Source organism: Lemur catta, chromosome 10 (genome assembly GCF_020740605.2).
Source record: "Lemur catta isolate mLemCat1 chromosome 10, mLemCat1.pri, whole genome shotgun sequence".
Classification (NCBI taxonomy): domain Eukaryota; kingdom Metazoa; phylum Chordata; class Mammalia; order Primates; family Lemuridae; genus Lemur; species Lemur catta.
The window spans coordinates 83,995,164-84,021,599 of record NC_059137.1 but is presented as its reverse complement, the minus strand read 5'-3'; the positions used below and the strand labels follow the sequence as shown (position 1 = coordinate 84,021,599).

The following is a 26,436-nucleotide window of genomic DNA, read 5'->3' as shown; positions in this document are numbered from 1 at the left end:
TACAATTATGAAAAGAACACATCAAAGATTTTACTTAACTCATTAGTTAATGAGGGAATCAGTAAGATGCTACAGCAGATTCCACAGAGAATTCAAAGAGTCAAAGATATATAAGCAGGAAGCTACAATGAATTTGCATATAATGTAAAACTGGCTTTTTCCATGTGATGTGATGGGGAACATGGAGAAGGCTCAACTGTATTTTTACAGACAAAATTTATTTGCATGTCTATGGACGATAATCCTTTGCTTGCTTGCAATTTTCTACAATCTACAGAGGGGTAAAAGAACTAAAAGAAGGTGAAAGGCACAGAGACCTGTAGAATCAAATAATCCTAGAGATCGTGTTTATACAATGCCTAGTTTTACACTGAAGACATCCAGTAATCACGGTTGATTTTAAAGTACAATTTTTTTCCTTACACCTATTACTTCTGTTTCTGTTTCCTACATCACTGAAGGTTAAAAGGAAAAGCTGTCATGTTAATATTAATTTTTAATTTTTAAGAAGTACTACATTTGAAATGCTAATAATAGATTAACTTCAGATAAATGTATGTTTGGAAAGGAAATAAATCAAGCACAGCTATTTTAATAATTAACAAGCTTTGTAAAACCATCAACTAAAATGTTAACTTTATAAAAAAACTTCTAAGCTAGTGTTTATTATGATATATATGACTCCTAATGTAGTTTTGATAATGGCCTAATTTTAAACATCAGTGCAATGTTAATTTAATAGGCCTTGTGAAGCTAATCTCATTTTTAATCCATTTATTGGCATTTATCTTTGACATATTACCAGGTGAAAGAAAACACAGAATAAATCCAGTGATTTTAAATACGTTAACATTTAAATTTACCATCAAAGACAATTCATTATGTCAGCAAATTATTTCACAAGATTAACTTCATAGTTAATACTAAGAATCACAGACTAAATACTGTGGCTATGAATGTAAATATATGAACAATGGTGTACTTATATATAAAGTATACATTCAGTTCTTTCCTGAGCATTTTCTTACTCAATACTAAATAACAATTTTTATAAGAAGGTATAATTATACATACAATCATAATATGCTCAATCAGAGAACACATGAACATATGTCAAAGATTTTAACTCATTAATTAATGAAAAACCAATAAGATGTTATAGTCAGCTCAAAGGAGAATTCAAAGTATTAACACCACGCACACAGGCAGATAAGGAATGCTGAGATGAATGTACAGACAGATATGAAATGGCTCCAATTGTATCCCAGCAGGCACAAGTCATTTGCAATTCTATTGACAAAAATCATTTTGCATTACTGTCAGTTTTCTGCAGTTTACAGAGTTGTAAAATAGCTCAGACAGTGAAAGCAGAGTTTACCTGAATGGGTGCACTGGATAGGACACTCAGTAATTTTTCCCCCATTTCAAATAGTGTTGTACCCCACAAATATGTTCAATTATTATGTGACAATTTTAAAAAAAAGCTTTTCACAATTATTCTTGACACAATTTTATCAGCTCATTTCCTTGATTCTTTTAAAGTGTTTTTGTTATTTTCAGTGAAACAGTAAATTTTGCATTTGAAGATCGGATTAAACTGTGTTTTTTTTATTGCATTGGTAAAGACTTTTAACATATGTATTTGGTAATTAAATTTGAGGTACTACTTTAAGCACATTATCAGAATTTTTTGTTACAGTGACTCTTTAGAAAGAGTAATATCTTCCTTCATGTGTTATTGTCATAGTAAATGACATCCTTTCATTAAAGAAAGGAGGTTAATTTTTTTCTCAGTGACATATCAGCATGTAAATACTGGTCTTTTATGATGCATTCAGTGATCTGAATGGAATTTTTCTCAAATGTTTACAAAGTTGGTAATTTAGAGTTGTCTTTGATTCTATTCCTTCTAGGTGCTGGCTTAAACGATGGGCAGTGGCATTCTGTGTCCTTATCTGCTAAGTGGGGCCATGTGAGTGTGGCAGTGGATGATGACACAGCTATTCAGCCCCTGATGGCTGTGCTGATTGATTCAGGTGACACCTATTATTTTGGAGGTAAGTGACGGCAACTGAACTATAATACACTGACAGTGGAACCATTTTTATCTCTATTGCTTTGCATCCTGCATCTCTAGTCATATTTCAACCAAGTTAATGCTAAGAAATGATTTATCTCTTCCTACGAAATGAATACTTTTGAGTTTGTAAAGAACATACAATGTTCAATGAATTGTTCTTTCCAAGAAAAAAATAAGTTATCTGCAGAAAGTTTACTTGCTTTTTAAATAACCTTATATTTTTCACTTAACATTAAATGGAAATTTATTTTAGCTACACATAGTAAACAAGAAACAAGTAAAACCTTTCAAACATCAAATATTATATCATAATCAAATCTCTACAACAGATAAATAAATTTATACTTCTAACAACTTATAAAAACAAAACAAATCATACTGTCCAAAGTCATTGGCTTACATAAAATATTACTTGTGATGTATATTTAAGTTATACATCTCAGTCCATACTATTGAATCATTATTACACAGCTTAGTTTACTGATACATAGATAAATAGATATTTTTTTAAATGGGAAGGGAGTAATAGAATGTAAAAACTTACTATGAAGAATTTTCCAAACATTGACAATAATAAACAAGTATTAATTAATAGAAGACAAGCATATGAAATGAATCCATAGTGTAATTGGTGTCACATTGGTGCAAAGTACTGAATGTTTGTGTTTCCCCCAAGTTCATGTGAAAATCCTAACTCCCTGAGGTGCCAGTATCAGGAGGGTTTGGAGGGTAATTAAGTCATAAGCGTGGAGCTCTCATGAACGGAAGTAGTGCCCTCATAAAAGAGGCCCAACAGAACTCCCTTGCCACTCCTGCCATACGAGGTCACAACGAGAAGACCACGGCCAGAAAGCTGGCCCTTACCAGACATTGCATCTACCGGTGCCTTGATCTTGGACTTGCCAGCCTCCAGAACTGTGGGAAGTAGATGTTTGTTCTTTAAGCCACTCAGTCCATGATATTTTGTTGTAGCAGCCCAAACTAAGACAACTGATATAGCTAAAAAAATGGAAACAAGTGAATTTTTTGATTGGAAAGGAAATTTGGCTTTTTTATTAAAGGAAGCACCAAAACCAATAACAAATCCTGGCCATCAATCCTAGAATGCTTCTGTGAGACATTTTGTTAGTCCAAAGATTAGGCTTACACCTGGGAATCACAGGAGAAATAGTCATATGAGGAAACATGTCACATCAGGTCATAGACACTTGTACTTTAAAGCATTCTGTTATCATTCCATGTCACCACATATATGATAAGAAAACTTATTCTTGAGTAAGAAAGTTTCAATTAAGTAGGAAATGCCATGATGAATATAGATGCAGACAGTCACTTTTCACTATTCACTTCGTAAATAGCTAAACACTCAAGTGTCACCCCAGTAATTCAATCACGTGTAATTCTTACTGGAAAGCTAAATATATCCCTCCTTTCCTATAGTGATTAAAAATTCTATGTAAACAGAAATACAGATCTAATAGAAATGCAGTTCTATATATTGCATCTGCCTCATCAGTATTTGCTGTGTATCACATGGAAGATGTACATTTCCAAGTATACAACCACACATCTTCAAAGACTTCACAGAGCTGTCGTTTGCCACATAGTGTACATTTATATTGTTAAAGTAAATTAAAATGGCCCTGAGAATCCCTGAGCAGACAAAGCCAGTTAGGCCTCCTAAATGACCTTAACCTTTGCTTGATTTACAAATATGAGCAAAATTTAACTGGGGTTATTTCTTGTAAATGTCTATATTCAAGAAAAATCAAACTTTAAGCTAACCAATCAGAAGCCGCTAACTTATATACCTAGGGGCTTTCCAGAAGGATAGACCAAATAAGGCAACTGTATAACTGTAACCAATCAAATCAAATATATACATATAATTTTTTTTGCTTTACGTCCATGTTTACCCTATAGAAGCTTTTCCCTGCCGATCCCTTGAAGGAGCCCCCAAACAACTTCCCGTTTGAAGCTGCCCAATTCTTGCATCATTGTTAGCGGAAATAAACTCTTTAAATTTTATTTTGCCTCAATTTATCTTTTAATAATATGTACATTTATATCTCTAGTCAGATGCTTTTTTTCCTCTAGGCAGATACAAAGTACACTTGGAGAGCTTAATATTTTTAAGATTGCAATAAGTAAATGTCTTAATTTATCTTGAATGGATGATAATACAAGGAGTCCTCAAAAATGCAGCTATGCATGCCAAGCTTTTCAAAAGAGCACAGTTAGCTTTGGGAATAATAATATGCCAAGGTTGTTAGTGATCTGAGAAATGCCATGTGCGGATGATGTTGAATTAAGGGTTTCCAAGTAGAAGGACCAAGATACCCCTTGTGTCTGCTCTCAATTGACACAAATAATTACCTCAAATAAAATTTTGCCAAACCAAGCACAAAAGAACAGCAAACAGAACAGGGATGTTCATTACTAGGTTGATAACTAAAATCCTTACGACAGAAACAGATGATGGAGTTTGATCCACACTATTTTGTTTTCACAATGACTAGCCGAGATGGAATAGGTCAAAGAGACAAACAATAGAAAATGTGAAACATTGTACTCTTTGAGAATGTATATTCATTCACATTCCCATTTCTTTCAGAAAATACTTCATACTTCCTTCTCCTAAGACAAATGTATGAAAGCAAAAAGCATTTCATGAAGGAATGGGTAATATTTTGTAGTAGGCAGAATGACACCCAAAGATGCTGTAATCCCTGGAAACTGTGAATATGTTACATGGCATAAGGGATTTTGCGGATGTAATTAAGGTTACAGACCTTAAAATAGGGAGGTTATCCAGAATTATCCAGATGGGTCCAGTGTAATCACATGAGCATTTCAGACATTTGGCTCTGTTTTGAGGCGTGGCAGAGGGGAAGTCAGAGAGATAGCAGGAGGACGTCTCTGTGTACTGTTGCTGGTGTGGAAAGTGGGCTAGACATGGTGAGGAGGAGCTGACAGGCCCCAGGTGACCGCCAGTAAGAAACTGGAACCTCCTGCAGCTACAAGGACCTGAATTCTGCCCACCCCGAATGTGCTTGGAAGCGCATTCTGCCCCAGAGCCTCCATTTCAGAGCCCAGCCTGGCCAACACCCTGATTTTGTCTTTGTAAGACTCTAAGTAGCCAGTCCAGCCCACGCACACTCATAAAGTGAGAGATAATAAACGGATGTTTGTAGTAATTTGTTATAGCAACAATGAAAAATGGATACATATTCCTACCTCCATCTGAATCTTCATTTATATACATTCCATTCAGTTCAAAACACGTGGACAATGTCCAGAGGGAAAAGCTTTTCTCAAACACACCCGAGAATATGCTGAGAAATATATGCATAAGAACAAGGAGGCTCAACAGAAAGTCAAAATAAACAATTTCTGGTTTTTGGAGGCAGGGGTGTGTGAGTGTGTGTGCATGTGTGTTCGGATTATATGTGGCATCAGAGCTAAAGTAACATACGTGATCGGGAACCAGTAGGAGACACAGTTAGAGAAATGGCGAGGCTGGGTGATGATCATGTGAGCGTGCACACTCTGTGGATTCCCAAGTCCCCTTTGATCCAAAAGCACCAGCAGTGCCGCAACATGTTAGAAACAGACACATAGCAACTGCAACCCAAACATGCCTGTGCGCGGGTAAAATTGTACTTGTTTCAGAGATGATGTTATGGATTGAGTTGCTTCACCCCCAGATTCATATGTACCTCAGAATGTGACCCTATTTGGAGACAGGGTCTTTGCAGAGGTGATCAAGTTAAAATGAGGTCATTAAGGTGGCCCCAGTCCAGGAAGACTGGTGTCCTTATAGAAAAGGGAGATGTGGACACAGAGACAGACACACAGAGGGAAGAGATTGGGAACACAGGGAGATAACCACATGAGGTGGAGGACTGGAGTGTCACACCTACAAGGCCAGAGTGGCTCGCTGGCTCCCCCCTCCCCAGCTTGCTGCTGTGTGAAGGAGCTCAGGAGCCTTCCCTGGGGGTCTGAGCCTGACTGAGGTCCTACCACTCTGCAGCTGCTCTGCTGTGAGTCCTTTGATTTTTTTTTATTTTTAAATATTTCATTGACAAACAAAAATTATATATATTCAAGATATACAATGTGATGATTTGGTATAGGTATAATTGTGTACTATTATAGTCAAATTAACTAGTACATCTGTCACACCACACATAGTCACCATTTGTGTGTTGGGAGGGTAGGGACATTTAAAATTTACCCTCTTACCAAATTTAAGTCAATAATACATATTATTAATTATAGTCATAATGCTGGCTCCCTTTATTTTTAATGGGCATGTTGAGAAGGATTGTGAATTATGGACTGAAATGAACATCTCCTAGATAGGCTTAAATAAAATATCACATTTGGGGTCACATTCACAGAGCTTCCCTTCATCACCTTGCTCTACAGAATTGCCACAAAGCTAAATAATTGTTGTTATCTTTTCTTCTGTTTTATGTGCTGGTTTTATTGCACCGTATGGGTGTTCCCCAGAGCACTGGCTCCTCTAGACCGTCTTATTGATTTCCCACTGCCCAAAAGAAAGGCCATGTTTTGCCCAAAGTGACTAATAGTGTAACTCAATCAGTTATTGCAACTTCTTTTTATTGCCAAGTGATAATGCAGTGAAACAGTTTACCAGGTTAGGGAGCACATCAGGCTTTCACGGACAGTAACAAACAGAGTATTTGCCAGCTCAGTGATTGAGGACAGCCAGGAAACGCTGCGGCCTAGGAGAGGGAGCTTGGAGGGGGCAGGTTAAGAAAGGGTGTGATAAATCTTCCGTGGGATGCTCACGGGGCAAGTCTTTGGTCACTAGAAATGTCATTTAACTCTGTCAATAATAAGGTATATTTGCTAACCGAAGTCTGAGTTGCTTCCTGATAGTATGAGCATAGTTTTGCATATTACTAGTTTCTTTGTAGAATCATTTTGAAATTATAATGGAAATAGCATAATATGGATGGAAAATTCATTCCTAATATTGGCTGTCAGCACAAAAATTATTAATTCCATTGACTAAAAATTGACCATCCCTCAGAAAAACCCTTCCACAGAGCAACTGTGAAAGCAGAGAATGTCAATCTTCAAAGTTCTGATTGTTTTCTTTCTTTATATTCTGAGGTGTGCATGTCTGCCCAAAGTGGTTTCAAGACATTTGCTACACTTGATAGATTTTATAACAATCCTAAGGAACAAATTACTTTAAAAACAAATAAGGCAATATATCCAAGACCTATCATTTCAAAAGTAAAAGATTTATGAAACTCCAAGAGGGATAAGAAGGAAAATATCATTCAATTTTTTAAATAATACCAAATAAAATGGACTATAGGAAGTTATTTGCCAAATTATGAATATCATATCACCATTTATGGTTTAACAGTCTACATGTGAGATTTAATAATGCTCAGTTAGTCAAGAGCACATTTCCATAAATTATATATATGCTAATGTTATGAATGGTTGAGTTATTTTTATTAATATCATAATTTTATTCATTTTTACTGTGAAATAGGTCATATATGTATATTTAGAATAATATTACTAATTTTTTTCTCAAAAAATGTATATATTCTATTACATGAATATACTATATTTTATCAGTTTTATTGTCCCATTTTGCTATTCATAGAAAATTTTATTTTTTACTTTATTTTTGCTGTTATAAAATTTACTCTTATAAATATTCTCAAAAATGTCTTCTTTTCCAGTGAATTTTTTTGCATCTTTCTTATGTGTGGCCATTTAACTGAATTCACCCATTTGTACAGTAAACTTTGGGAAATACCAGATCTAACCACCATTTTTAGCAGCATAAGCTGGTTGTTAAGTTGAACTGATACACATGAACCTGAAATAGATCATTTCTTCACATAGAAACTGCCTTTGGTTCAGCTAATATTCATTACTAATTTTAGTATGTTAAAGATCACATGATCCAAATTCTTCTTGAATGCTGTGCGGTGCATTGAAAGAGATATAATAAGTCTCTTTTCTATTTTCTTGGTAAATTTACTTCTTGGGATATTTTTGTTAATATGGTTTCCTATGAAACATAGCATCACTAAAAATCTAATAAGTGAAACAAAAAGTTTAATATTAATCCTGTAATAGAGTTTTACTGACAAGTTCGTTTTATTGGTATGTTTCTTCTTTTTCCACTGTCATTTTATATTCATCCAGAGAAAAGAGGTTTGATGAATAAAGTACAGTGTTTTCTCCCTAACCAGCTTACAAATTTAGAATAGCCTAAATATGTACAGCTGCAGACACTAATTTCATTCCTACAAACTAACCTACTCATCTGTATATTTTAAATCAGTGTAAGAGCAATCCTTTTCAGAGAAGAATGTGGACTGGTTTTTAAATAAATAAATAATAGACCAGGTTAAAAAACAAACGAAGAAAATACTCCATCAATTTCCTAATGCCAGATAAATGGAATATGTTATCTGTACCAAAGAAAACTTGAGAGAAAGACTTAGAACAAATCATTGGTGGACATGGATTTCCAGATCTCACTAAATTTATTATAGTAGAAAGTTTAATTCACAGATGCAGACTTCTCTTCTGGACTGTCATCTGTTCAATTTGTTTTTTCTTTTCCTAGTCTGAGACATCATCTTTTTGAAGTGTTCTTCAATCAGCACTCTTCACTTAGAAGGTTGTGCATATATCTTGCATTGTTTGCATTCCTGTCTGAAATTGAGGATGACTGAATGTCGAATTATTTTACGTTTACTTTATGGACTCTTTCTGTTGTTCAATACCACAGCAGCATGATGGTATTGATGTTGGGAAGACAAAATTAACTGCTATCTGGACAATCCCCACATCCTCCTCGTGGGAAACCTTGCCAGACGGGGAACTTGTAATAATGCAGTACTGAACTCTGTAGTGAAGCTGACTCTTGTAGTTCCCTTCTTGTTGCAATGACATGAAGTGACCATTTTCTTGTCATCCTCAGTTGCTTACACAAATGAAACAAACCTGGGTCGAAATTTTCTTGGTTCTTAATATCTTTATTTGTTCAATTTCATAGCTAAAAACATGAAGTACTTTATGATTAGAACTTGGCCTAAAAGTTTCATAACTTTTTCTTGGGCACCTGGATTTATTTTAGTTTGTTTCCTAACAGAGAGTTACTAAATTCATTTTATTTAGGAATAACCTATGGTATTCCTATGGTATTCAGGAAATACCATATGGTAAAAGGAATATTAGCAGAACTGTGGATATTGCTAGAATTCATTGCTCAAAAATATTTATTGAATTAATATCTTCTTAGTTCTTATCCTAATGGGCTTAATCACCTTAATGTTTAGGGCATGCAATGAAGTGGAATTACACAAAGTATATTTTCTATCCCATCCTTCAGAGGGTTCTGTACCATTTAAACTTATGTTTCTTTCTTAAACATAACAATATAAAACATTTCAGCATTCAAGCTTTTAAAAAATATGGCATTAAATTTTCAACTTCCAAGTCTCTGTAAGGTTATGTATAAGGTTTCAATAAGCTAAGAAAAAAAAGTCTTAAATATGTTGGAGGCTTTTATTTTAGAAATATAAAGTAGAAAGTATTAAAATATAAAAGAGATAAAACTTCAGCTATTAAAATAGAAATCTAAACACAACATTTAATTTTTATGGGAATTTTTAGCGACGAAATCAGAGTATAGGCATTAAAGGGTATTTCATTGATTCCATTAAGAGGAATCTTCATTGCCTATACTTTTGAAATTGTACTAGTGTTTAACAACATAAGGTCAAAGAGAGATCAATGAAAAACATGTAAGTATAATGGGTAAATTCTATACTTCTTTTTTCATTTAATTAAAAAACCCAGAACAGTATAGAGAACTCAAACCCCAAGTGATAAATACTGATGTATTGTAATCATCCTTTAATACCTAATATTTAGATGATTGGAAAAATAAAGTAAGAAATTATATCCACAAGTTTGAAAGAAAGAATGTGGAATCAACATAAGCAAGCTTCTTTTTAAATATAAGGCAAAAAATAAAATTTTCAAAAACAAACATTTCAAAATATACAATTAAGTTAATTACTAATTCAATTTATGATGTTTTTGGCATTAAGCCATTATGAAATGAGGTACCTCTTTCATGTGTGTATACTAAAATTAAGTATTTACTTAGATAAGTGGTAGACAAACCATAGCTCATGCGTGGCTTGTTATTATATAGGCCCAAGCAAAAAATTGTTTCATATTTTTAAAGGATTGTAAAAAATAAAAAAAGAAGAATATGCAACAGAGACCATTTGAGACCCACAAAACCTAAAATATTTACTATCTGACATTTTACAGAAAACTTGTAGACATCTGATGTAGACAAATGACTTGTAATTTTATTTTGTATTAATATGACTCTCCAAACAGCTGTCTTTAAATAAAAAGGCACTTTACAATTATTGTGCTCTTTTTCTTTTCCTTACTCATTTTGCAAACTTTGAATCCAAGTTCCATTATTAGGTTATATACTGTAGCTCATAGAGGGTGGTAGCAAGTTCAAGTCTCCACTTTTCTATTAATGTAGGCTTGCACTGATGTGGAGGTAATATTGCTTAATTTAGGTCAAAGTCATCCCTCACCTATACTTCGTATAAAAGTATTGCCCTTCTGAAAAGCCCATAAAGGCAAACAAGGTTGTAAGCATTGCTGTTTGTTATTATAGGGCCCAATTCCTTGGCCCTCTGAAGGTTTGCTGAAAAATCAACTGGTTAAATACAGATTAATTGGCAAAAAGGCATATAAATTTATTTCATGTATACAAGGAAGCCTTCAGAATGAAGACCCAAAGATACAGGGGAATTTGTCCATTTTTATGTTTAGGTTCAACAAAGTGTGGACAGCCATGTAGAAATATGACTGGGCAAAAAGGGTGTGATCTCATGCTAATAGACTAAGGAAACCCAGCAAGGCCTGTCTGTCTAGATTCTTCTTGGCCTCTCTGAGCGTGCTTCCTTCCTTCTGGGTGTTGGGCAGAGCCTCTCGGCAGGGCCAAAGAAGATAGGTCAGATAATTTCTTCTGCCCAGTTTTTACACGGAAAGGCAGAGAGAAAGTTAGAGTAATGTTTTTAGGCTTTATGGCTGGCTTAGGGGAAAAGGAGTTCTGGTTTCTACCTGCCTTGGGGAAGAGGGATTCTAGTGTCTATAGTTAGCGTCAGGGGAGAATGGAACTGGGAGACAGGAGGGCAGGCAAAAGTCAGAGGAAAACTTTTGCTTCTGAGGCCTTCATTTTGGGCTATTGTTTTCTTATCCTCAACATAATTTAGGTGAAATTAGTTAATGGTTGTGATGAGATGAAATAATCAAATGTCTATTTTATTTCTATTTCTAGAACATTCTAAACTGCTCATTTTTTATCATTACGTACCATAACAGTGTGGTGGGTTCTGTTACTGTTACCGAGCAATCAATGGGCTCACTGCCCGATGCACATAGAACCAATACCATGGCACCAGGTTTTGAGAAAAGAAAAGCTTTGCTGTGAATCGACTAGAAAGGACACGGGAGAAAACGCTCAAAGCTGTCTCCCTGAGCTGGCGGCTGCGTTGGGATTTGTAAGTGTAGGGTAACGAGGTGCGATCGCACTGGGTCCTGCCACGGAGTGATGCCAGGGCTTGATCTGACTGGATCCTGGATTCTGCCATGGGGTCTCCAGTTCTTAATTCAGTCACTGCTCCTCAGACCAAGCACTTGGGTTCCGCCCGTGGTTGTGGACTTGGTTCATCTGAGCATGCTCAGGTGACCTGGGGACCCATAGCAAGTGAAAAGCAACTCAAGACTTTGTTACAGACAAGTTGAGCCAGATTGGTCTGGTGCAGTTACACTACTTTTGGGGTTGTTAAGTTGTTAGCATTAGAATTTAGTCTTTGGTGATATATTTCACTAAAGCACGTAATACAAAAAAAAATTATTACTAGAAAATTAAATCTACGTATTTCCACCTAATCAGTATTAAAAATATGTTTTTAAATATTCCCAAATGCACACACATCACAACAGATAAAAACACCTACAGGGGTAGATAGTTAACATGTTTTCGGTAAGTGGGAGAACCCAACTACATTTTTTAAGTAGCATTTGTCACACTTCACAAATCCAGTATATCCTAAATATGTGCTGTGCTTTCAGTTATTTTAATTTAACCTCCATTTTAATTTCTTTCACTTATGCTACATGACATTAAAATGCATTATTATTTTTAGATGAGATTTAAAAACTAACCCCATTAAAAATGGGCAAAAGGCATGAACAGACCTTTTTCAAAAAGATATACAAATGACCAGGAAACGTATGAAAAAATGCTCAACATCATTAATCATCAGGGAAATGCAAATTAAAGTCACAATGAGATACTACCTTACTCCTATCAGAATGGCCATTATTAAAAAGTCAAAAGACAATACATGTCGGCACTAATGCAGTGAAAAGGGAACACTCATACATTGTTGGAAGGAATGTAAATTAAGAAAACCTCTATGGAAAACAGTATGTAGAATTCTCAAAAAACTAAAAGTAGATCTACCATTCTATCCAGCAATCCCACTACTAGATATCTACCCAAAGTGAAATAAATCAATATATATAAAAGATACCTGCAGTAGTATGGTTATGGCAGCACTATTCACAATAGCAAAGATATGGAATCAACCTAAGTGTCCATCAGCATGACTGGATATAGAAAAGTGGTATATATGCACAATGGAATACTAGTCAGTCAAAAAAGGGATGAAATCATGTTTTTTGCAGCAACTTGGATGGAATTGGAGGCCTTCATCCTAACTGAAGGAACACAGGAATAGAAAACCAAACACCTCATGTTCTCACTTATAGGTGGGAGCTAAGGTGTGGGCACGCGGGGCAGAGTGGTACAAGGGACACTGGAGACTCAGCAGTAGGGAGGCTGAGAGGGGAACGTGGGGAGAAAAACTAACTATTGGTGCAACGTACACTATTCGGGGGATGGGTACACTAAACACCCAGGCATCACCACTATACAATTCATCCATGTAACCAAAACCACTTGTATCCTTAAAACTATCAAAATCATAATTAAAAAAATAATAAAAAAGAAAAACTTCTCTTCACTTGGATGTACAATAATTCCTGTTGTAGGAATTTTAAATCTTAATTTTCCGCCATACTTTTTATTCTCAATTCCAGGTATTATCTTACTTTGATCTACCCTAACTTGTGTTCCTCCCCACCTCTCTAGTGACTGGTGCAGCCCTGCCTGTCACAGCGTGTCCAAGTCCGTTCCTCAGGTGTCTGTAAACAAGGGGAAGCAGCAGTCTTCGTATGATAAGTACTCTGGAATAGTGTGGTCATAGTTGCTGCTTTTGTCCTGTGTTTGTGTCTCCATATTCAGGTTGTCCCGACAACAGCTCTGGCTCTGGATGTAAAGGTCCCCTGCAGGGGTTTCAGGGCTGCCTGAGGCTCATTTCCATTGGGGACACAGCGGTGGATCCCATCTCGGTACAGCAGGGGGCGCTGGGGCGTTTCGGTGATCTCCAGATAGACTCGTGCGGCATCACAGACAGGTAAGCGCGATCTTAGGTCATCTTAGCATACCTGTTTTCAAAGTTTTGTTTGTTTGTTTTTTAATGGTAGACAGCTGGAAAATAAAGCATTTCACTCTCTCCTTTTTTTCCATTATCCTTCCAGAGGGAATGAAATAGTCATATTTTCAATGAGTATTAGAAAACTGCAATCTTTAATTGAATAAATAGTATTTTTCAAATGATAGTATTTTATTAGAAGATATATACCTTATGAATTTTAACTCAGTATGATCGCAGGTTACTCAGTCCATGGTTATCAACCAGCTTTTGCAACCCTACCCCCGTCAGATGGATGATACTTTCCTGCGCACCAGAACTCGACAGGTTGCTGCTCCTCGTTAGCCACCCAATACTGCCCCTTCTGCAGAGAAAATAAAAAGCGATGTGTCCTTCTAGGAAAGTTTGAACCGCAAGAGACGGATGACTATATGTGCATAATGATATAGACTCAATGAAATATGGAGAAGACAAGACATTTAGTTTATAAAAATTATTATAACCACAGTTACACTGCCAGATGTGCCATATATTAATATTTATAATGATTTTGGATGAAAGGAAATACAGATTCACACCTGGACAAGCAACATTTCTCTTATGATATGCCTTAGTGCCATCCCTCTGGTATCTACTTTCAACAAATAGGCAAGCGCTACAGATTAAAAAATTAAAAAGATATTTCTACGTATGGTAGACCTTTCAAAACTTTTCTTCTTCTTTGTGTTAGTCAATTCTAAACTGTCAAGTTATCATCTCCAGCTAAACAGGTTGTAATTTACAAACCATACTTAGTGATGTATTAAAAGAACATAATTCCTATTAAGTAAAAAAATTCACTCATATGAACTTTATTTATTCAACATCAATTAATTTTCCCCTGTGAACAGTTTGTTGATTTGTAGAAAAAAATTAATTCAAAGATGAGGGGTGTATAAAGTAAGAATTTGCCCAATAACTCTCACTGTTGGCCTTGGGAATAGAATTCTTGGCTCAGGCCTTTGCTACTTTCCTTATATTCAGGTTGCAAATCCTAAAAATGCTGAAAATTCACTTTTAAGTATCCGGAAAATAGGCCTGTAAACATCTATTAGCTTTTCGTTGTTGTTAAAAACAAACAAACAAACAAAAAACTATTTTAATTCACAAAATAGAAATATATGTCATTCAAATACCAAACCTAAAAATCCTACCTAGGGACAAATATGGGAGTATGAAGTGATCCTTTTTAATCAAAATTTTAGGCTAAGCAAAAAATAGGTAATTGGCACTGTGGATGACAGAGCCACAACTATGACAGTTTTATGTTTGGACAGGTTTCAACTTCCAAAATCACCCGTTACATCAGACTGCTATGATCTTTAGGTGAAAAAGCCTGGTCTTACCTTTGCCCTATATGCCACGTGACAGAGTTTCCCTTGGGGCTTCTGCTGCGTTGCCGCCTGGATCCCCTTGAGCAGGGGGACCTCCGTCTGGTCGCCCTCCGCACCTGCCCTCCCCCTGACCTCCCCCTGCGCAGGTCCCCTCTGTGCTGGCTGCGTCCTCTACTTTACTACATGTAAATGTTTCCTAATCCATACTGCATTTAGTTGAGAAAAATTAGCAAATACTTGTTGATATTCTCTTGACCATGTAAGAGGCCTGATTCCAAAATATTTTTAAGTAAAATTACACTAACCCTGTTGATATCAAACAGCAATGGTTTTTAATCTTTTTTTAAAAATTGTGGAATCTTCAAGTCAGGTATGCTCTTAAGATGTCCCATTAGGTTAAGAAGGAGGAGGAAGAGGAGGAGGAAGAAGAGGAACAGCTGCTTTTTTTTAAAAAAAAAAAAGTGACACTGAAGTGGGTCTCCCCCACCGCAGCCTGTCAGCCACCCTCACCAGTCACTCCCACCCCTCCTCCCTGCCCAGGGTCCCCTTTAGGTCAGGCCACACAGGCTTTGTCATGCATTGGGGCCCTTGAAACATTTGAGAAGTTGGGATTCTGATTGTCCCTAACGATTCTTCTCCGAAAGCAGACTAAACTCTCATTAACCTCATGTAATTAGTCAAAGTCTTGACCCCAAGCTTGGGGCAGGCATTACAGGGGAGCCAAGATGGTGGGGTGTTGGAGGCATCGGCAGGCCAGGGGGGCTGTGGTCTCTTCTGCCCAGCCCTTCGGTGCCCCTCAGGGGATCCCTGAAGGGACCAAACACAGGCCCTTGGGGCTTCGTGTCACCTCCACACCCCAGCTCCCCGCCCCGGCCTTTCTCCTCCGATCACAACCTTGCAGCCTCTCCCGCCGCTGCTCTGGGCCCGGCCTGCAGGGCCCGGCTCGCACCCCCACCCCACCCCCGGGCCCCCCTAGGCCTTTGCCGCCCCCCTCACAGCCTCCCTGCCAGGGCCGGGCCGCACGGAAGGTCAGCGGCCTTTAGCCCTTCTCTCCCTCTTGCGGCCTTCGCCCCGTTCTCAGCAGGAGGAGGCAGGCAGAGGCCGGAGCCAACCCCGCTGGCTCGATGCAGAGGTGGGGAGAGGCGCCCAGGCGGGCGTCCGGCTGGTTGTTCCTGGCGCGCCCTCCCCGTGCCTCCCGGTGATCCCAGAGCCAGGCGGGCGGGGACAGCCGCCCAGCTTCACAGCGGGGGCAGCAGAGTCCAGGGAACTCTGGAAGTGTGAGACCTCGACCTTTGCTCTTTCTCAGGGTTATTTTAACTCTTCTGGGTCCTTTGAAATTCCCTATAAATTTTAGGATGGATTTTTCTCTTTCTGCAAAAAAAATTTTAAAAAGCCATTGGGATTTTGATAGGCATTGCATTGAATCCGTATGTGGATTGCTTCGGGTAGTATTGACATCTTAACAGTATTACGTCTTCCAATAACTAGATTGCTCCTTTTAAATCTAAAAGGTGACAACAAGATGACCTAAATTAAATGTTCTTCAAATTCCTGAATCTATGTTACTATGTGACTGAGATGCTCCCATTCCATTCTCCTCCCCGGTCTCTCCCTCCCTGCCTCCCCTACTTTCTTTTAAAAATGCCCACAATGTAGTAATGGAGCATGACAAATTTTATAATTTTATGTATGTAATTCACTTTGCTAGCCACATGTGAAGTATCATTGTGTCACTTGGGGCAAAAAGAAAAATATGATGTTGAAAATTCAGCTGTCACACATACATAATAATCAGCTGCATGCTCGTGGATATATTTATCTAAAATTTATCAGTATGATCAGAGAACAATTACTGGGTCTGCCATCACTGATGGCAGACCCAGTAATTGCATGTCATATGGAATTTTCAGATATATGCTGTTTTGTCACATTAATCTATTTTTAGTAAATAAACACTTATGATGATTGAAAAAGGGAAATAGTAGTTGTATCTGTTTTCTTTTAGGTGCTTGCCCAGCTACTGTGAGCATGGAGGTGAATGTTCCCAGTCATGGGACACCTTCTCCTGTGACTGTCTAGGCACAGGCTACACGGGCGAGACCTGCCATTCCTGTAAGCCTCAAGCCTTATTGTTCTCGTTTCCATTATGATTTCTTTGTCATTTTCATTTCCATTAGTTGTTGATGTGTATCTGGATATTTGAAATCATGCGAACACACCAGATGAGATATTTTAGCACCTAATTAATTTCTCATTTATTTTTAATCCTCCAACTCATTTAATACAAGGGTGTGAAGGTAGTGCACAGACACATGTAGTACTAAATAGGGAAGAAGAAAGAAGCCGGCAAGAAATGAGAAAATAAGTATAGGAAAATGAGATACAGTCAAGGGTAAACATTAAATTAAATCAAGAATGCATGATATAACACCTTGTTCCATTGCTTGAGTTGATACATACTTTTAATTCTCAGAATCTTTTCAGTCAAAGAAAGATGAAAAAACAATCAGTTGCGAGGCTATCAATGTTAAATGTAATAATATTATAGATTTTTTTTTTAAAAATCACCGAATGGGAACGCTACATGGTAAGGTTTAAGAAGAGGCAATTAGATATCAGCTAGAAACTAGAGGATCTTTAAAGTCTCTTACAACTGTGATTTTCTTTGATGATGATTGCAAAGTTAATAATTACAAAAGCATACATTTATTGAGTACTTAAATATGCCTGTCCTCTTCTAGTGCTTTGCATATATTTACTCCCTTAACCCTAAAGCAGCTCCAGGAAGAAAGTACTATTATTATCTTCATGAAAGAGTTGAGGACAGAAGGAGGTTAAGTAACTCGACCCCCAGCTAGTTGGTAGCGTAATAAGGAGCTGAGCTAAGGAAGTTGGCTTCAGGATGCCTGAAGGGTGCTCCTCAGCCCAGTGAGCATCAGAACCACCGGGGAACTTGTTACAGTCAGGAATCTCAGGTCTCACCAAACCTACTGAATCAGAATCTGTGGGGATGGGGCCCAGAAGTCTGTTTTAACCAACCCTCCATGTGCTTCTGATGTTCAGTGAAGTATGAGAACAACGTCCAAGGGATATTGTATTATAACGCTTCTCCACTGCCTCTCCTGTATTAAAAACCACCTGTCTTTACTGAAGAATCATCTTCTGTGTATTTTAAAGGCCATGCCATTTGATCGACCTCTTCAGGAAAACAGAGTAAGATACAAAGTCCTCAGTCCTACCACTGACTTGCTCACACTGAGGTCCCACGTGAAACTTTTAAGAACTCTTCCGTGAGACTTATTTAATTTGATTTTCACAAAAACTATAGAAGGAAGGCAAAGTTGGGATTTTTAAAACTCACTTTACACATGCAAATGAAGCTAAATGAGAATCCCAGCTCTGATGTTCTACAAAAGATCTGGGCAAAAAAGGAGACAGTCCATGGCCAACTCTGTTACGGATTAAAATGTCAAGCATGATCTTAGTACTAAAAGGGTTTTTGTCTCTAAACCATTCCACTTTTTCTAGGAGTTGAGTGGCCTCTAAAACCAGAGGCTGAATGTCTTGAGAAGGTCACAGAGCTGGTGCAGGGACTAGATCTTGTACTTCTGTGTGTCTTCCATCTTTCGAACAGAGTATTTACACAAAGCAGATGCCTCATCCGGTGTGTTGTTAGACAACCCCTTTGTGTCCTCCACCGTACCCCGCGTCATCTCTTACATGTTGCATTTGATGAATGAGTCATGTTAATGCATGGTTATTCACTGTAATCAAAACACAACTCCACACAATTCCGAAGGAAAATATCAGAAGATTGAAAAAAGAAGAATTTCAAATGTTAATCTGATCTCATAATTGGGTTGACTCTGTTGTGGTTTTCAAACAGATGCTCCAAGCAAAGATGGAATTTTACCAAGCCACTGACCATGAGGCTAGATTGCCGCACCTAGTTATAATAGGCTACTTTTGTTTTGGACAATTATACAGTTAGTACATGTCTACATTGTCATTTAAAAAGTCAAACAATTCACATAAAGCAAAAGTTCTCCTAATCATCCCCTCGATATTTGTTCCCTATGTAAACCTACCCTGTACCCCAAATCTAACCATTGTTATTAATTTGAGTGAATCTATTAGGCATTTATAAATATATGTTTCTACTTAAGTAAATATATAATGAGTGACAAAAAAAAAGTAAAGAATTACAAAAAGGCAATCCATCCTATTAGGTCTCCATCTATGAAATTGTGAAAGGAACACCATTGATTTGGGGCAATTTATTGTGGAACAACTCTTGTTTCACAATTGGTCACATTTACATTAAGGTCATTTAGTTTTAAGATTTTTTTCTTGCAAAGAAACAGTTCTCTAAATCTCTTAATTGGTGAAATGAGAGAAAAATAACTCTCATGCCTGTCTTTGGGTTTTGCCTTAAGTGTTTGAAAACATTTTTTCAATGACTATTTATGAAAGTAAGTGTGGATAATTCAGTCAAGGTATAAATGTCCTTCTTATATAATGGCATAAATATTTTCCCTTCTCTTTCCCATATGATGGCTTCTTTTTCCTTATATTTCATCCGTTCACTCTGTCCTCCCCAACCTCGTCGGTACAGATGCCAAAATGTGCTGATACAGGTGAGGCTGGTACTTATGGCTTTAATGAGAGGGTCCAACAAGGCTGGTGTCCCTCACGTAGCTTCTTCCAGGAGCCATTATCATCCTTCTGCTTCTTCAATGTGTGCTTGCCTGCCAGCCAGCGAGTTCCCCTGCTAATCTTCCTTGTAAACTTCCGCTAGGCATTAACATGGCCATAACCCACAGATGTTAATTCCATACCTTGCACTTGGTAAGGCATTTACTTTCACAATAAAAATATTCAATTATTTCAGAATAAGTTAACATTATATAGGAACATCTTTCAAGGAATTTTTTTCGCTCCTGTTTTGAATTTCAATTGTCTTGAATTGTCATGTGCAGAATACTTTAGTGAACTTCTTTTTCAAATCAATTTTAAATATTTTCTAATGAAGAGAGTTTGCCAGTTGTAAATTATATTTATCTCTTTAAAATACTTATTTGTAGCTTGCTTTTAAGTAAGCCAAGGGTATAATTACTGCATAATTTAAAATACTTTACAGCATGCTTATTGGATAATACCAGATTATTTAGTTATGTTAAAACTAATGTTACAGCACTTTACTCTGAAGTATAGTTGCTACAAGTTTGAAAAGACTCATGCTTCAGCAGCACCTGGGATTCAGATTCACAGGTTTCCCTATAATACCTTTTCAAATCTTTTACACTGTACTTCAGAATTTTCATGCCTCACTGCTTAAAAGCAAAAGAAAACATTTATGTAGAGAAAACATAATCTCCAGACATTACCAAAAGACTGTATTGAAGATGGTGTCACATTCCCATTGCAACCACATCTTCATTTTTCCACACCAATACACTATATCCTTCTTCCCCCAAATAGGAATATATTATATACAAAATATTTATTCAGCACTTTCTAGCATTCAACATTTAAATATATTTGACTAGGTAATTTCCTTCTTTGTTAATAAAAATACATTTAATTTTTAAAATGTCATTTTTTCTTCCATCTAATCAAATATAATGTCATATACATTACTAAAAAATGATATTGAATAATTTCCTTCTCCTTTGTTAATAAAAATGCATTTAGTTTTTAAAATGTCATTTTTTCTTCCATCTAATCAAATATAATGTCATATACATTACTAAAAAATGATGTTGGATAATATGTATCATATGTTTGTAATTCAGAAATGGAAACCTTTTGGATACTAATTAAAAATATTGAGGGATTCATTCCATTTCTCCTTCAGCTCTCTACGAGCAGTCTTGCGAAGCCTACAAGCACAAAGGGAACCCTTCTGGGCTTTACTACATTGACGCAGATGGAAGTGGCCCCCTGGGACCATTTCTTGTGTACTGCAATATGACAGGTATGTTCATAACCTCTAAATGCATTTATCTTCTGTTTACATATATGATCACAATAGACCTAGGAAAAACTTACGTTGTGTCAGTGCTATTAAAACATGCCATTTGATAGTTGTGTACTTACTAAGTAGATGTATTAAATATATACCTGTCAATTTTTTGCCAACAAAATTTTCTTGTATTTTTTGTTTACCTAGATTTGATGCTCTGCCAGGGCATCCCTGCAGCTCTTACTCTTCTCGTAATACATCTGTTCACATGCATCACAATAAAATATAAAGCTCTGATTCTATCATTTACGTATTTTCTAAATTTAGAAAAAAAGAGGTCTTTAGAAGTGCTAAGAAATAATATATATTAATGTTTTATGTACATCTTAGATAATTTAGTAATTTGTGTGGCATATAATTTTTTCATAATTGAAGTAGTTTGATTCTTTGATTATCTGATATTATAAAACCACTCCTGGTTTAGATATTATTACAAACGAATACAGCTTGATTATAGAAGATTGCAGTAAAATGTCTCTTAGATAATTAAATTTTTACAGAAATTTGTTATTATCTAGCTCTTCCAACTCTCCAGAAAGTAGAAATATGGAATAAATAGTTCTCATCTATTGTGCTGAGAAAAGGTTCCGAAGTTTTATAAATGTGGACAATAGTCAAATGGGTCAGAAAATATCAAGAAAAAAAAATCCAGACAGCTGAAAGTACATAGGAATTAAAAATGCTTTGGCAAAGATTGCCAAAAAATATTAAAACTTCATAGGGGAAGTTTGGAAAATTCAGAGCTACCTGCAACAATGTGCTGAAGATAGAGAAACATGGAAGTCCTGCCAAGAGATACCAACTTAAAGTGAGAAACCCCACAAAGTGGTCTTGGCAGAAACCAAAGAACTCAACCAAAGTCACAACCAGGAAGAAACTTTGTGGTCATCATTCTAAGATGAGGAAACCAAAGCTTACAGAATTTGGTTAGAGAAGTATCTACTGACAAAATCTAGTTAATGACAGACGAGTCACTAAATCTGGTGTCTTTTCTTCCCTAGAAAGGGTCACCTTCTGTCTAGATGTTGCATTGCCCTATAGCCAATAAAATATTCTCTAGTTGTGCAAATCAAGCAATAACAACTATAAAATGTGTGATAGTCAAACCACTATTGCAATAGCTTGAAATGTATATATGGTAATAACCTTCAAAAAACTGTGGTTTCAGTCCAGCATGGTTGGAGCTTACAACAAGGAAAAAGCTGAACAAGCTGAAAAACTGACAAATCTTTTTAGATGCAGCAGAGAAGTGAGGTCACAGAACAAACCTCTGCCCCTCAAAATTACCTCCCAGGCAGGCAAATACATGCAATTACTACTTATCCCCATAAGCAAAAACCTTTGGGGACTCTACTCTCAAGGTAGGAAAACCTAAACTGAAATTGATGAATTGCTGGATTCTCAGTGTGGACAAGCCTGAGACTTAAAAACTCCCGGGGGACCCAGTCATAGAAGGGTCCCCACACTTTTGTGAGTTTCACCTCTAGAAGCTTGAGAAGGTTCTCACAGTGAACATTGGAGAAAAAGCTGTTCATGCTTCCAGAAGGGGAGGTGAACCAGAACCACTCTGAAGTACACCAGAGCATCCTGTGCTTCTTAACAAGGCCTTCCCTCAAGAGAAAATATTTTACCAGGACCTAAACTACTGTTTTTTTTCAGAGCCTAACCTACCTGGAGGAAGGGAAATACCAAACTCCAGCCCCGTCTAGCCATCAGATCCCACATGGGCTGAGAGATGAGAAGCACTTGTGAAGTTCACAGCCCAGAGGCACAGGCTCCCTAAAAGACTGAGACCTAATAATAGGCTATAGAATGCTTCCCTTCCACACATCTTACTTACATTACTAAAGGCCTATTTGCAAAAGTTACTGTTACGTAGTACATCGTGTCTGGCCATCAAGAAAAAATTTCAAGGCATATTAAAAGGCAAAAAACACAGTTTGAAGAGACAGAACAAGCATCAGAAACAGACTCAGACATGGCAGGATGTTGGAATTATCAGGGAATTTAAAACAATTGTACTCAATATGCTAAAAGCTCTAATGGATAAAGTAGACAGCATGTAAGAACAGATGAGCAATGTGAGCTGAGAGATAGAAATTCTAAGAAAGAAGGAATGCTAGAGATCAAAAACTCTGTAACACAAATGAAGAATATCTTTGATGAGCTCATTAGTAGACTGGACACAGCTAAGGAAAGAATCTCTAACTTGGAGGTATCACAAAAGAAACTTCCAAAACTAAAAAGCAAAGAGAAAACAAAAAGACGTAAAGAGACTTAAAAAAAAAAAAAGAGATCACATGTGAGAATAGTGGTACAACTATAAAAGGTATAACATGTGTAAAGAGAATTTTAGAAGGAGAAAAGAGAAAGGAACATAAGCAATATTTGAAGCAATTATGACAGAAAATTTCCACAAATTAATGTCAGACACCAAACCACAGATCCACAAAGTTTAGAGAAAACTAAGGTAGTATATGTGCCCCCCCCAAAAAAATACACGTAGGCATATATATTCAAACTGTAGAAAATCAAAGGAAAAGAAAAAATCTCGAAAGAAGTCAGACAAAAAGAAATACATTACCTACAGAGGAGCAAAGGTAAGTATTCCATCCGACCTCTCTTCAGAAACCATGCAAGCAAGAAGAGTGGAGTGAGATATTTAAAGTGTTGGAAGAAGAAAAAAAAAACAAAAAACGCCTTAGAGTTCTGTACCTTGCAAAATTATCCTTGAATAGTGAAGAAACTCTTTCTCAGACAAAGGGGTTGGTCCTCCAAAAAGAGATAATCCTTAATGTGTGTGCACCTAACATCAGAGCACTGTGGATCTTGATGGATCTTACTGTCTTTTTTCTTCCTGGGCACATGGGAATGGGCATACTAGATGCTGGGGATTCATATGCTATGTTGAGCACATTTTATTATTTAAATGTGGATGGTCCCCAATTTCTGATCGCTCCACCTATAATTTTTCAACGTTGTGATGTGAAAGCAATACACATTCAGTAGAAACCATACTTCAAGGACCCATCTGACTGTTGTTTTTCACTTTCAGTATAGTATTCAATAAATTACATTAGATATTCAACACTTTATTGTATGATATCATTGTGTTAGATGACTGTGCCCAACTGTAGGCTAATGTACTTGTTCTGAGCACATTTAAAGTAGACTAGGCTAAGTGTATTAAATGCATTTTTCACTTACGATATTTTCAACCTACTGTGGGTATATTGAGATGCAACCCCATTGTAAATGGAGGAGCATCTGTGCTACTAATCCCAATCAGTCATGAAGTTAAATTAGCTTAATTGCATCAACCCAAACTCTGTAAAATAATTTAAAAAGGTTTATTCTGTGCCAAGTATGAGTGACTGTGGCCTGGAGTCATGCCCAAGAAGCCTTGAGTAAGTGGTCTTGCTGTGGTTGGGTTACAGTTTGGCTTTATACATTTTAGGGAGACAAACTACACATAAAGTCATAAATTAATACATGGAAGGTATACATTGCTTTGGTCCCAAAAAGATAGGACATCTTGAAGTGGGGCATTACAGGTTATAGGTGGGTATACGGATTCTTTGATTTGTAATCTCTTAAAGAAATGAAGCTTTGTCTAAAGCCTTGGAATGTTTTAAGTTAAGATAAGGAAGTCTGTTAATCAGAGACAAGCCATGGAATATATACCCAGACTCAAGCGATCTGTTAAGTCTGCAGTCCCCCACCCCCAGGCCTAGGACCAGTACCAGTCCATGGCCTGTTCGGAACTGGGCCACACAGCAGGAGGTGAGCGGTGGGTGAGGAAAGCTTCATCTGTATTTACAGCTGCTCCCCATCACTGGCATCACTGCCTAAGCTATGCCTATCCTCCTCCACGCCCGCTCTCCCCACCCCCTCCATGGAAAAATTATCTTCTATGAAACCAGTCCCTGGTGCCAAACTTTACTATTAAGTAAATGGATGACCTGCAGGTGTGGTTTAAGCTTTGGCTTGCATAGCCCTAGGCCTGTCAATGAGTTAAAAAGGACATCTCCAAGAAGGGAAGGGGGCATGAGGGGGCATGAGGGGGCATGTCTGACCTCCCTTCTCATGGCCAGCAACTCAGCTTTAGGTTATTTCTGGGGTCCCCTTGGCCAAGAAGGGGTCCATTCAGCTAGGGGGAGATTAAGATTTTATTTTAGTTCACAATTTTCTAAATTGGATATTCATTTGAGCGATCACCTAATACTGTGGGCCCCAACCCCTGGGCCACAGCCTGGTACAGGTCCGTGGCCTGTTAGGAACCAGGCTGCGCATCACTATCTGAGCTCCGCTTCCCCCCGCCTCCTGCACCCCCATCTGTGGAAGAACTGTCTTCCATGAAGTGGGTCCCTGGTGCCAGAAAGGTTGGGGACTGCTGACCTAATAGTCACCCCTCTTGTAGGCCAATGAGACAGGCTCCAGTGAGTCAGAACATACATGTTGTGTCTGGCTAAACCACACCTCTGAAACCCTTGCCACATTTAGCCACTGTTAAAATTAATTTCCTCAGGTCCAATTCAGGATTCAAACTATAGGGATCATAACGTATGTGCTTTTTCATTATAATGATTACTTAAAATTTTTAGGCTTTTCTTCATAAATATATTATAGGGGTTACATTAGAGGCTCTTTAAGATCCATCCCAGCTCCAATATGCTTATAACCTATTAAAATAAATTATGGACAATTAGAGAAACGTTAACAATTATCTGTGTTCTTCCTTGAGGCTTTCACTACTGATAACATAAAGGTTAGTGACTTGAGTCTAATTTTATAAACACAACCATATATCGCACAATGTCCACAGATGACTATTCTGCTCTTCAGAAAAAAGTTTTACAGATATATTCTCAACACTTCCCTTCTCAGTACTGAGGACGTTTTCTATGCCTACATTTTAACCATGCGTGCTGCAAATCTGCCATACTGACCACCAGCCCATGTGAACTACTCAGGACCATCATTTCTCTCCCACCGTACGACAAACCATGAGCACCTGACAACAAACAGCACGTGCTCCACTACCCTCAGTTCCTACCTTAGTGTCCTGTAAGGTTTCTCTGTATTTCAGTCAGTTGATAGGAGAGACTTGAAAGTGAATGCAAAGTAGATGATGTGCAGAAAATAATGCCAGGTTTTAAAAATTCTAAAATTAAAAAAATGCTTAGTTGGAATATTATTAAAAGAAGACTCTATGGAACTGAGATTGCTGTAGGACACTTTGAGCCTCCTTTGGTGAGTACAGTGAGCCAGGTGACCAATTAATTTAAAATTGCATTTGTTATTTAAATTCACAGATTCTTTCTGTACATGCTGCTCATTTGTGGG

General features: G+C 37.2%; 1 protein-coding gene across 1 annotated transcript in view; it reads left to right on the top strand.

Annotated features, from left to right (window-relative positions):
- LOC123646099 (contactin-associated protein-like 3) overlaps nt 1–26,436 on the top strand; it is a 202,134-nt gene that overhangs the window by 122,924 nt on the left and 52,774 nt on the right. Inside the window, exons 9-12 of the mRNA XM_045562762.1 lie at nt 1,914–2,057; nt 13,503–13,674; nt 17,071–17,177; nt 20,923–21,042. Coding sequence (XP_045418718.1) covers nt 1,914–2,057; nt 13,503–13,674; nt 17,071–17,177; nt 20,923–21,042 — 543 coding nt within the window. The remainder of the gene's footprint in view (nt 1–1,913; nt 2,058–13,502; nt 13,675–17,070; nt 17,178–20,922; nt 21,043–26,436) is intronic.